Below are 13,778 nucleotides of genomic sequence, written 5' to 3'. Positions count from 1 at the left end.
GGACAACAGAAAAGTGGGTGAAGGGAGATGTCCGACAGGGCAAGATATGACAAAATAATAATTTATAAATTATCAAGGGTTCATGAGGGAGCGGGGAGCAGGGAGGGAGGGGAAAAAATGAGGACCTGATGCCAGGGGCTTAAGTGGAAAACAAATGTTTTGAGAATGATGAGAGCAATGAATGTACAAATGTACTTGACACAATTGATGCATGTATGGATTGTGATAAGAGTTGTATGAGCCCCTAATAAAATGATTAAAAAAAACCAAAACGACTAAACAAAGAAAAAAAATGAGGTTAGCCACTCTGTTAATCACGTTGAAAACTCACATTCTGAAGGGTTTTTTGTCACCTCTGTACTTAAATAAATAACACATTAAAGGTACAATTGAAATTCAGTCTATATCCCGATTTTAATTCTCTCTCTTTCCACAGGACTCCCAACATACAAAATTGACTTGAACCTTTCTAACAAATATATTAATAAACAATGCATTCTATCGGGGGGAAAAAGCACATTATCTTTTAATTCCATTTTCTCTTCGTTTTTTTAAACCCCTGTATATTCACATGTACATAAGCACTCTGGGTAAGCATAAATTATCTTCTTCTTTTTGTGTACCCAGCACAGCATTTTACATATTGAAAGAACTCAGAAAACACAACAGAAACTTCAAAATATCTATTGGATTTATTCTCTTTTTTTTTTTATATATATTCTCTTTTGAAGTCTTTATGTGACATAAAGCACACAAAACTACTAAAATAAGTATTCTGAGATACAAGTATATTTACCTGTTTATTAGCAAAAATCAGGAGCAAAGCATCTCGAAGTTCTTTTTCCGTTAACAACTTTGCAAGTTCACTGTGCGCCTCACTAACTCTGTCTCTGTGACTGCTGTCAACAACAAACACAACAGCTACCAAAAATGGAAGGGAAAATTCAATTAGTAACTCAAAGTTCAGTAAATGGACCAAACAGTTTAATGTTCTCACTGTCATATATTTAGAGATTATCGATCACCATTGTTTTTTGGTTCTTAAAGGAGGCCTAGGATTGTAGGAGCATCCAGCAATAAGTCGTGGTATGCTCTTAAGTTAAGCTCACAATGAACTCTTCAGCTTTAGCTTCCCTATCTATGTAGAACAGGACTTATAGCATTTACTTTACCAAACTCAAGTTGCTATGCAATAAATATCTTCTCCTAGTGAATGAAAGCATGCTTCTGTATTCTACCTACTGATGCTACATGTTCTTTGATTACTACTTCCTTTACCAACTCATAGCGACCCAGCAAGACAGGGTAGAACTGCCCCAGTGAGTTTCCAAGACTGTAACTGTTAATGGGAGGAGAAAGCCCATCTTTCTCCAGAAGACTGGCTGGTGGCTTTGGACTACTGACCTTGGAATCGCAGCCTGATGCTTAACTACTACATCCTCAGGGCTCCAGTGAGTCAGCACCAGCTTAACGGCAGTGAGTTTGGTTTTGGGATTTTCTTTACCAAAAGACAGACTTTCCAAAAACAAACACCATCTTTAAATGAAACACCCCTATAGCTCTTTCAAACATTCCTCATATTCAAGATTCTATTTTCCCCCATTAATAACTGGCTCATTCTGACTTAATATCAAAAGTCTCAGAGCACAAATACTAATCTAGTCTCCCATTTAGGTGAGAGATGGGATGCTCGGTGAACCAGTGTCATGAACCTAAGCTTCACACTGGGTATGTGCAGTAGGCAAAAACGCAGAATGGGGCCCAAAGGTGAATCGATCCAAACTTAGGCAAAGTGTATGTGACATAATGCAGTTACGTTTTATCATGAAGTAAACTAAAAATATATCTCCCAGTCTTTCCACTGTCATTAAAGAAAAATATGGGTTTTCCCACAGATATTTAAATGTATAATCAAGTTCTGTCTAATCAATGTTCCAGAATCAGCTTGCTAGTTAATTTTAATGTGCTGCCAAAGCAAGCACAACTGCTTAAATCACTATACTGAAACTGGCAGGGTAAAACATCAAAAAATACTGTATAGACTCGTGCATAAGCCGAGTTTTTCAGCACATTTTTATGCAGTCTTTGTGGTAAAACTAGGTGCCTCAGCTCATATTAGGGTCAGCTTATACTTGAGTACATGGGTATATGATTTTTCACTCTTACCTTGAGTATTAAGGTAATAATGTTTCCACAATGGTCTTAATTTGTGTTTTCCACCTACATCCCAAATGGTGAATTTTAGATTTTTATATTCTACAGTTTCCACATTAAAACCTGTATATATAGAAAAAAAAAGTATTCTATGTTGCTTTCATATTTACAATGAGTGACACATCAAATTCAGGCAACCCTTTAAAAACTTTAAAACTATCTGCATATATCTGCTAATGCTACCCGACAAGTCCACTCTTAATAAAAAAGAATCTACACCTCCACCAGGGTTCTTAGGCCCTTAAAAGCTAACTTTATCAGCCTATTCTGTACCATTCCATCCCGTGAGGGTCCCTGATCCTCTATTCCTTCTACTGCTCCACCAACACTAGATTCCTTCTTACTATCTTATCATCCATATTTCCATCAGAGTCAAATAGTCTTGTTTTCTCTCTCATAAATTCTGGTGTCTCAGATCCCACCCTCACGCCACATCTGTAACAAAGAACATCCTGAGAACTCATCTGTGAACTCATCTGTGTCTACAAAACTCCCTTATACTAAAAAGAAATATTTATACATACCAATTGTTGGAATGGGCTGCATAAACTCATCCTGCTTTAACTTGAACAAAATAGTAGTTTTTCCCGCACCATCTAATCCTAATGTAACAACTCGAATTTCCATTTTGGGTCCAATGTGAACTCTATTGTCCTATAATTTAATAAAATATTATCATTTTGGTATACTCTTTAGACATATTAGCTTTTATACCTTTTTCTTTCTTCTTTTTTTTAACCTTTCTCTTTCTAGATAAAATACCTTCCTTAATTATTCCTCACATTCAACTCATTCCTCAACCCCCTGCCATATGAATCGTATTCCCCCAAATCTCTATAATCTTATTTTCTCATAGACATGTCTCTCCATTGCAAATCTCTTAGTATAACTTACCACTTTTGTTTTATAGATCAATGTTCTTATGTTTTCAAGCTCAACTAAGCCTTCTCATGAGTAGTCTTTATATTGTACTTATTTTCAAAAATCTCAAGTGAAACCCTTATACCTGAGCGATGGTGAGGAGAGCGGAGGGAGACGATTGATTATACATATTCCCCCCAAATATTTATGGATCTTTGAGAGCTGCACACAGATTCGCATACGGATGCTAAGGCGTTGCTCTTGGAATTCACTGGTAAAATCTGACTTTAGCCAAAAAAAAAAAAAAAAGCTCTATAAAATAAAGCAGTAAATACTTCACTGCTATATACTGCAGAGCTAATGTCCATAACAAAAAAGATAATATGGACACCTTGAACAAGATTTAAACTTTCATGACAGAACTTTTTTTTAATATAAGACCATAGGCAAAGAAAAATACATATTAATTGTGCTTCATAACAACCTCAAACTCACTAAAAAAGTTTCTACTGATACCCAACTCCAGGACCTTTTTACCCTTATGTTATACTGTAGCTGAAAATCTATAGCATATAATCCATTAAGACCATACCACAAAACTGATAGCATTTCATAACCTACTTGGACAAGGTACTCTGTTGGGTGGGCTGTGGAGAAGCGTAAACCTTTATACATTGCTAGTGAAAATAAAAAGAATGTAAACCCATCACAGGGAACTGGCAATATCTGGCAATATTGCAAACCTATTTATTCTTTATCTCATCTGTACGATTTGTGTCTGACAGGCTGACAAAGGTTGAAAAGACATGTACAGGGCTATCACAGCACTATTTCTAATACTGAGAGACTTCCACAAGTGTTCACCAGTATCGGACTGGATGAATAAACACGGTGCACCCTCAGAGTAGAGTACCAGGAAGCTGGAGAAAGGAATGGAAACAATCCCGCTGCACTGCTCTAGCATGATCCCTCAAAGGTGAGGTTAGAAAAAGGAGCAAGGCGGAGAAAAGTATGCCAGGCATGCGAGCTTTACACATGGGAACTGTGAACACAAATACAGACATATTTATATTTTTTAAATATAAGAATAAACTAATAAAAAGTTATGAATGTGCATCTATGAGGCAGGGAGGAAAGAGGGTAGACAGGCAGGAATAGGAGGAGGTCAGCTTCTCTGAAAGTACTGTGCTTTGTAGATGTGACTGAATAAAGTCAGTGTTTCTCATCATTTTAAAACAAACAAGCAAAAACCAATCAGTCTTTGAAAATAAATGCAAGTTTTGACTAAATGCTGTGTATGGATCTTTAGACAGACTTAAAAAAAATTAACTAAAATATTATCATCACACCTAAAACTTTTAACAATAACTCATCAATATTTACCATTATCTAGATATATTATTAAATATTTATGTATGATAACACTATTTTGGTTAATTTTTTAAAAAGCATTTTCTTTGGTGAGACACATTAACATAGTTCACAGAGGAAATGACATGCTAGCTGAGATTTACTTCAAAATATCCAGGGTAGGGCTGGAAAGAGTAGGTAAGAAGTATAACATGGCGAAAGGGGTTTTTGAAACAAGAGGTTTTTAAAGTTCAAAGACAGAGAAGATTAGCGGTATCATTCTATTTTTTAGCAAAAACACATTTTTTAAAAGCCGAGTAATTCATGAGTTACCCTAGTTGCCTCTTCCAGGAACCTGTCGTGGGACATGCATCAGTCATGATCTGTCAGGAAGCTAAAAGTGCAGTACAGTGCATTACCTTTGTAAAAGTGACGGGGATGCTGGCATCCAACTGAATGTGATCTGCAACCTCCGTAAACTGCTGCTGCTGCTTCTGCAACATTTCCAGTAGCCGTGTAATATCTTGTTTAGCCAAAACAACTCTACAGTCATCCTAGAGAAGACAGTATCTCTCATAAGCTTTTTGTTAAATAAATAAGGAAAAGGCCTACTGAATTTTATAACACTCAAAATTAAGTTACAAGTAAAAAAAAATTAAATGACAAGTAAATGTGAATAGGACAGCAACTGGGCATTAACAAATAATATAAGAGCCTGTCAACAGACGAGGATAACAAATTGTGGTGTAATTCACACAACAGAAAGCTGTCCCACAGTGAGACTGAACCACAACTACATTTGGTAAGATGAATCTCAAAAATACAATGGAGGGTGAAAGAAGTCAGATATAAAGAGTTTGTTATATTCCATTTATATTCATAACCAAAGCTGGCAAAGCTGATATGCATGTGGGAAGTAGTACTGCTTGTGTTTGGTCACTGCTGAACATTTATGTTAGTTGGTAACAATTCCGTTGTTCCACCTGCCCAGGACCAAAGTCTTGAAGTCCTTCTTACCTCCTCTCCCCTGTCTATCTCACGACAACTGTCAGCAAATCCTAATGGCTACACAGACTCTGGCCATGTCTAACCCTGGCCCTGTCAGAGCCACTATCGTCTCTCACTCCTTCTTTCTAGTTCTGCCACCCTTGAGTCCTGCAGTTCACACAGAGTGATTCTTTTAGCGAGTCAGATCAAGGCACTTCATTGCTCAAGACCCTAGAGTGGGTGCCTACACCGACCAGTAAAAGTTGAAATCCTTGTAAGAACCCACTGGGCCTTAGCATAGTTTGTTACCTATCTGATTTTGGTTCTCGTTACTTTTTCGTTGTCTCACCTACTCTACTTCAGCCTCTTTTGCTAATCCAACACATTAGGCAGCAGCTCTAAGAATTCTGCATTGACCATCTCCTCAGCTGGAATACTCTTCCTCCACATTGGAGCTTGAACTAACTCCTTCATTTTCTTCAACTTTTCACCCAAATCTCACTTCCTATCAACATAGGCCTGTGGCTATGATCTATGTGGTAGTTCTCTGTTACAGGATTAAGGCAGAGCTGGCCTTAGTAGAGGGCGTGAACCAAGCAAACCCTATTTGCCTGACGGCGTCTTTAAACTCTACTAGAGTGGGAGAGGTGCAGTGGTTACTTGTTGGGTTGCTAAGTGAGAAAGACTGGACTTTCTACTCCAGTACTGAGTTACCATCTCAGAAACTTCATAGGGGCAGTTCTGCTCTATCCTACAGGGTCACTCTGAGTTGACATCAAGTCAACAACAGTGAGTTTGGTTTTGGTTTTACTAGAATATGTGACTTAAACTCTACTTAGTAGAGGGTGTGACTTAAGCCACCAACCTTCCTCTTTCTGGGAGGTACGGCCTGCTAAGAGACCACCCCACCATCATTAAAGCCATTCTTCAGTGTATGAGTCTTCTGGGACACAGAGAACTCACAAGACCTTTTGAAAGAGCAAGTCAAGGTCTCTGTCTGAGGAGTTCAGAGACTCCCAAGATCAGATGCACCAGAGACATGGAACTGTGGGACACACTGACAGGTAGGCTGTCTTCCTGATTGGTGAAGGCAAAGGCAAGGGGATTACCAAAAGCAAAGGGAGATTGTGGACCAGAGAAAGTTGGCTGCTGGCTGAAGAGTGATGTAGCTGTGAACTCTATCCTTACTATATGCTGATCCTGACTTGTGGTAACCTATTAACTTCACTAATAAACCCCCTTAATTATGAGTATTGTCTGTGAGTTCTGTGTGGCCATTTCTATGAATTGTAGGACCCAGCACAGACACAGAGTGCCCTGGGAGGGACAGTTGGTGTCAGAGTAGGCATAGCAGGATGGAGCGTGGAGGCATGTCTTGGAAGCCAGAGGGAGTCAGACACACTCACCGCCAAGGGAGTCACCGCAGGGGCATGAAGGAAAGGGCACGAATCCAGTTAGTTGGTGGAGCAGTTTAAGATGAGAAACTAAGCCCTAATCACAAAGCTAATGCACACAGCAGACACTAGTTATCAAAATAATAAGATAAACTAATATGTACCCCTTTTCTCATTAAATAACCCTAAAATCCTCTTTCCTAAACCATGTCTAATCCAGCTACCTGTTGCAAAGTCTTTTCACAATGGAGACAAGCTGTTGAAACCTGGGACAACAAAATAGTCATATCTTCTTGCTGCTGCCTGAGCCAAATAAGTTTCTCTCGAACATGGGCATCGACGACACTCAGAGCCATCTCTTCTTGACGACACAGAGTTTCATGAAGATCAGAAAAATAAGCTCGGACACATGACCGGGCATTCTCGGCTGTACCTGGTACCTAAAGAAAAAATAAATTTGAAGAAGCATAACCTTAAATATTTTACATGCGAAATATTGAATATTTAAATATCATCTAATCCTCATCAATTTAAAAATTTACATAGCCACACCAGATCTCTCCTACAAATGCCATAATTTATCCAACCACTTAACTGACTTCTCAGGCAAAACTGAACACTTACTCTCTAGTCTTCCCAAACACCAAATACAGTTTCCTTCATCTCAATATTGAAATAGCAACCCAATCCTCCTGGTAGTTCAAGCCAAACATGTTTGTCATTCTTAACATCACTTTTTCATATCCCATGTCTAGTCCCTCACCAAAATCTCTACACTTCATAGTAGGAGGGGGTACCCCCCAAAAAAAACAAAATGGAAAATAGCTCCCCCGGCAGAGCTTTTATAGTACTCATTTTTCCCCGCTAGGCAAGCATCGAGCAACTCGCTCTGATACAGTGTAAGCAGTAGCATCACCTAGCAAGTTTCTCACTGAACACCAGTGAATTCTTTCATAAAAACGGTGTCACTCGAACCTCGCTTTTTGTGATGGCCAATATAAGACAACACTGTACAGCTGTGAAATTTTGTTTCCTGATCAGGAAAAATGCCGCAGCAACTGTTGTGGTGTTAAACAAAGCTTACAAGGACAGCACCATGGAAAAAACTCACGTGCATGAGTGGTTTTCTCATTTCAAAAACGGTGAAATGCCGCCTGACGACAAACCCCATTCTGGACGTCCCATCAACTTCCAGAGCAGATGAAAATGCCAGGCAAAACCGTGCATCCGTGCTGGGAGACCAAAGTGGACCACTGGAGTGATGGGGAAGTTATCTGCACTACCATGGAGCTGGGTTCAGCGAACTTTAACAGAAGATTTGGGAGTGAGAAGGGTCACTGCGAAATTTGTGCCTCCGGTTCTGACGGACCAGGAAAAAAGCGACAAGAGGAAGCATGCCGTGCTTTGAAAGAACATCTCCAAATTGACCCATGCTTTTTTCCAAAGGTCATTACTGATGACAAGACATGGTGCTATTCTTACGACCCCAAAAGCAAACATTGATCAAGCCAGGGAAAGACGCCATCATCACCCCACCCAAAAATAAGCGCGTCAAGAGAAATCAAAGAGGAAGATGATGCTCATTTGGTGTTTTTGACGTGAGGGGATACTGCATTTGGAGTTCTTTCCACCAGGTGAGACTGTTAATCAAGCTTTCTATTTAGAGGTTCTGAAAAGATTACGTAAAAGTGTGCATCCAAAAAGGCCTGATTTATGGCAGATGGGGGACTGGTTTTGTCACCACACTGCACCTGCTCACCCAGTCATCTATCTCGGTGCAACAGTTTTTGGCAAAAAACACCATGCCTCTCTTGCCTCATGCACCTTACTCACCTGACCTCGCTCCATGTGATGACTTCATTTTGTTTCCCCAAATGACGAGGGACATGAAAGGCCAGTGATTTGACAATTTGGAAGCGGGGAGAAAAAAAAAAGAGGGAGGTGCTGTCAGCTATCCAAACAGATGAGTTTGAAAAGTGTTTCCAAGAATGGAATCACAGATTTGACAAATGTATTAAAAGTAATGAAGAGTACTCTGAATGTGATACGGTTGTTTTGTAAAAAAAAAATACTTAAATACATAGATTTTAAAAAAATAATTCCATCTTCATTCGTGGAAATCACATGGAGTGAGGTCAGGTGAGAAAGGTGCACGGTGCAAGAGAGGCATGGTGTTTTTTGCCAAAAATTGGTACACTGAGATGGCTGTGTGAGCAGGTGCATTGTCAGGGTGGCAAAACCAGTCCCCTGTGTGCCACATATCAGGCCTTTGTTGTTGCCCACTGCTACACATTCTTTTAAGAACCTCTAAAAAAAAAAAAGCTGATTAACAGGCTGACCTGGTGGAATAAACTGCAAATGCACTATAAGTCGACATTTTTGTCCTTTCAGGAAGTTGACTGACATTCTGAACGAGGTTTGTTATCAAGCGACATTTCTCCTTTTTTTGAAAATAGAAAACCACTCATCACTTGAGTTTTTCCCATAATGTTGTCCTTGTAAGCTGTTTTCAATATCACAACCATTTCTGCAGCATTTTTCCAAAGCAGGAAACAAAATTTCACAGCCACACACTATTCTCTCAAATCAGCCATCACAAAAAAAGAGGTTCAAGCTAAACAGCACTTAGGAAAAAATTCACTGAGACCAGAGAGAACCTTCCCAAGTGATACCACTGGTTCCACTAACTCAGAGCAATTTGCTCAATGCTCGCCTAGCAGAAAAGTGATTTTTTGGGTGCCACCTCGTAAAGCACGCTCTTACGCATATCTGATCATCTCTGGGTTTGTTTCTCTAGTCAACCAGGCCTCACACAGTAATAAGAAATTTAATTTCTAAATTAAAAGTATTATCTTATTCCTATTATCCCCTCCCCAAAATGCCACCCCTCCATCAATGCATGATACCATTATCTGTCCAGCTGAGCCGGGCATCACGCTTCACTCTCCAGTCACCTTACCAATCAACACTTTAAGCCCCAGAATATCTTTCTTTTTTAAAAAACTTCATTTTTATAGGTGGTTCTTACAGATCTTATCATCATACATACATACATCGGGTCCAGCACATCTGTACATATGTTGCCATCACCATTTTCAAAACATTTTCTTTCTACTTGAGCCCTGCTTTCAGCCATTTTACCCCTTCCCACCCTCCCTTCCTCATGAACCCTTGATTTTTTTTTTCATGTCTTACACCAACTGCTGTCTCCCTTCACCCCCTTTATGTTGTCTATCCCCCTGGGAGGGGATCATATGAAGATTATTGTGATCAGTTCCCCTTTTCTCCCCCTACCTTCCCCTTCCCCTCTTGGTATTGCTACTCTCATTAGTGGTCCTGAGAAGTTTATTTGCCCTGGATTCCGTGTTTCCAAGCACATGCTCTAGTCTAGCCGGATTTGTAAGATAGAATTGGGATCATGATAGTGGTGGGGAGGAAGCATTACAGAACTAGAGGAAACTTGTATGTTTCGTCCGTGCTATACTGCACCCTGACTGGATTGTCTCTTCCTTGTGACCCTTCCGTAAGGGGATGTCCAACTGTCTACAGATGGACTTTGGGTCTCTACTCCACCCTCCCCCTCATTCACATTAATATGATGTTTTTGTTCTGGATCTTTGATGCCCAATACCTGTTCCCATTAGCACCTCATGATCACACAGGCTAGTGTGCTTCTTCCATGTGGGCTTTGTTGCTTCCCAGCTTGTTTGTCTTCAAGCCTTTAAGACCCCAGACCAGGGGTCCTCAAACTTTTTAAACAGGGGGCCAGTTCACTGTCCCTCAGACCCATTGGGAGGGCTGGACTATAGTTTAAAAAAAAACTATGAACAAATTCCTATGCACACTGCACATATCTTATTTTGAAGTAAAAAAACAAATGGGGCAAAAACATCGGCAGGCCAGATAAATGTTCTCGGCGGGTCGCTTGTGGCCTGCGGGCCAAGTTTGAGGATGCCTGCCCCAGACACTATATCTCTTGATAGCTGGGCACCATCAGCTTTCTTCACCACATTTGCTTATTCACCCACTTTGTCTTCAGCGATTGTGTTGGGAAGGTAAGCATCATAGAATGCTTGGTTATTAGAACAAAGTGTTCTTGCTTTGAGGGAGTCCTTGAGTAGAGGCCCAATAGCCACCTGCTACCTTAAAACAACATATAAATATATGTACATAGATCTATTTCCCTATCGTTATATATAAACATATTTACAAATATACATGCCTATATTTAGACCTCTGCAAAGGTCCTTTGCCTCTTAGTCCTTTCCTCTATTTCCTTTTACTTTTCTCTTGTCGCACTATCATGTTCAGCCTTCATCTGGCTCCCAGTAATTCCTCTCGGCTACAATGCACTTGATCGAGCCCCACCAGGCATCCTACGCCCTCCTCACAATCGATTTTAGATCACTTGTCCCTTGTCCCAAGGCTTGTTGGCACCCCCCTTCCTTTCCCCTGCCTCCCTCTCTCCTGTATGCCCGGAACCGTCGGTCCCGTTGTTTTCTCCTCCGGATTGTTTATCCCACCTATCTTATCTAGATAGCCATGCAGAGACAATAATAAGCACTAAAACAACTAAAAGCAAAACAAAACATTATATTTCTTTAAAATCTGAAAGCCATCTAATTCTCTCCATTCTCACTACCCTAGTCTTTGAAGTCCATAAACACCTTTCAACAGGAAATTTCTGTATCCTTTTAACAGGTCTCCTAGGTTCCAACCTTTTCGTTTTCTCCTATTCATTTTCTAGCTTAAAGACAAATCCAATTGTTTTTCCTCTGCCAATTCTTCAGTGGTTCCTCACTGCCCCTAAGGGTTTAAGTGTCAACATCTTTATCATAAAGAAATGCTAAATTCATTGGCTTTAAGTCTCCAACCTCTTTTCTTGCAGGCCCACTCAATAGTCAAAGTTCTAACTACAGGCATTTATTTTAAGCTATATAATGTGACCAATTTCTACTTCTATACACCTCAACATAAGCTTTCTTTTTAGGTTAACCTAATTCCTACCTCATTCTTCTCCCTGACTTAATGCCTTCAAATTGCACTTTATGGCCAATAGCCAACGAAAAGATACTCAGAATCATTAATCAACCAATTGTTACGGAGTTGATTCCAACCCATGGCAACTCCACATATGTCAAAGCAGAACTTGGCTCTATACAGTTTTCAATAGTGAAATTTTTGAGAAATCGATACCCAGACTTTTCTTCAAAGGTACTCCTTAGTTGTCTCCAACTTCCAACCTTTGATTTGCAGCAGAACATATTAACCATTGGTACCATCTCAAGGACTCACATTAGTCATTGAAGAATGGGTTTCTGTCATCAATTCCAATGCACAGTGATCCTTTAGAACAGAGTAGAATTATCCCCAAAGTTTCCAGGTTGTTAAGTTTATGGATGCATACTATCCCATCTTTATTCATGGAGAGCAAAATACATTCCCATTGCTAGACTTTAGGTTAACAGCCAAGCACTACAGCACATGATGTGCTTGCTCCTCACTATCAATAGTCATTTAAGAAAAGATTAAAAGAACTAATTGCCATCAAGTCAGCTGACTCTTGGTGACCCTACAGAGAAGGGTAGAAAGGCCCCTCTGGGTTTCTGAGACTGTCATTCTTTATGGCAGTGGAAAGCCTCATCTTTCTTCCTTGGAGTGGCTGGTGGTTTCAAACTACTGACCTCGTAGTTAGCAGCTCAATGCGTAACCACTACACCACCAGGGCTTCTTATCATTAACCACTAGGGAATACAAATCAAAACCACAATGAGAGAGCACTTCATACCTACTAAGAAGGTCACAATTAAACAAGTAAAGGGCAGTATGTTTCGCTGAAAACATAAGAAACGAGGAACCATTATCCACTGCTAGTGGGACTGTAAAACAAGACTACTGCTCTCGGAAATACTCTAGAGTAGTTTAATGATACAATTAGAATTACCAAAGGCCCCATGGGCGTTACTTACATTAGCCCTCAAAAAGATAACAATGCTGCCCTAGTGGTGTAGTGGTTATGTGGTGGTCTGCAAGCTGCATGATGGGTAGTTCGAAACCACCAGCAGCTCCTTGGGAGAAAGACTGGGCTTTCTACTCCTGTGAACAGTAATAAATTAGGAAACCCACAAGGGTTGCCAGTCAGTACTGACTCAATGATAATGAGTACTACAGGATTATATATAAACCGAAGTATCAGTTCTTATGATATGGCCCTGCTGGATACTTGCCCTCATAAAGGGATGACTGAAGATAGGGGCACTACAGTAAAGTGTGATAAAGAAAGGGGAATGTGCCTGGTTATCACAAAAAATAGCATCTGGGGTTTTAAAGCAAGCAGCCATCAAAGAGAGATGTCAACTAAGTCCACATGGAAGAAGTTCATTAGGCTGTGTGTTCCAAGGATTGTAAATAATAAAACCCAAGACTGGAGGAGGACCAGAACTTGAATTCTGATAACTCAGTTTGCAGAAAGCTATGGATGACAATGAAAACCCCTTTGACTGATTTTACATTTATTCTAATTTTCTGCTTTCTTTTGGACTTATATTTTTCTTTTTTATTTCCTTATTGTTGGGAGGGGGTAATAATTTTCTTTTTATGAGATCCAAGCTAGAGACAGGAACTAGATTAAGAGTTTTTAAGGGTTATGGCAGGGGAGGATGGGGTGAAATGGGAAGCTAATAACAGTAAGTACAAAAACAAAGAAAATGTTCTAAAATTGATTGTAGTGATGATTGCACAATTTAAAAAATATATTCAAACCGTTGGCTTATATGTCAATAAAACTTTTAAAAAATACTTCATGACAAAATAATAATAATTTTATAATTATCAAGGGTTCATGGGAGGATGGGGAGGGAGGGGAAAAAAAGAGGAGCTGATACCAAGGGCTTAAGTAGAAAGCAAGTGTTTTGAGATTGATGAGGACAACAAACATACAAATGTGCTTGACATACAATGATGCATGTATGG

At 39.7% G+C, this 13,778-nt stretch overlaps 1 protein-coding gene across 1 annotated transcript in view; it reads right to left on the bottom strand.

Moving 5' to 3' along the window:
- Nucleotides 1-13,778, bottom strand: part of TRIM23 (tripartite motif containing 23) — a 43,114-nt gene that overhangs the window by 9,424 nt on the left and 19,912 nt on the right. The window contains exons 6-10 of the mRNA XM_004703570.3: nt 7,031-7,246; nt 4,845-4,979; nt 2,739-2,868; nt 2,167-2,277; nt 797-921 (exon numbers count right to left, since the gene is read on the bottom strand). Of these exons, the coding sequence (XP_004703627.1) occupies nt 797-921; nt 2,167-2,277; nt 2,739-2,868; nt 4,845-4,979; nt 7,031-7,246 (717 nt within the window). The remainder of the gene's footprint in view (nt 1-796; nt 922-2,166; nt 2,278-2,738; nt 2,869-4,844; nt 4,980-7,030; nt 7,247-13,778) is intronic.

The sequence above is a fragment of the Echinops telfairi genome, unplaced genomic scaffold (genome assembly GCF_000313985.2).
Source record: "Echinops telfairi isolate 266 unplaced genomic scaffold, ASM31398v2 ScPeMD7_7469;HRSCAF=8507_1, whole genome shotgun sequence".
Classification (NCBI taxonomy): Eukaryota; Metazoa; Chordata; class Mammalia; order Afrosoricida; family Tenrecidae; genus Echinops; species Echinops telfairi.
The sequence above is the reverse complement of the archived record's forward strand: the minus strand, read 5'-3'. Positions and strand labels throughout refer to the sequence as shown.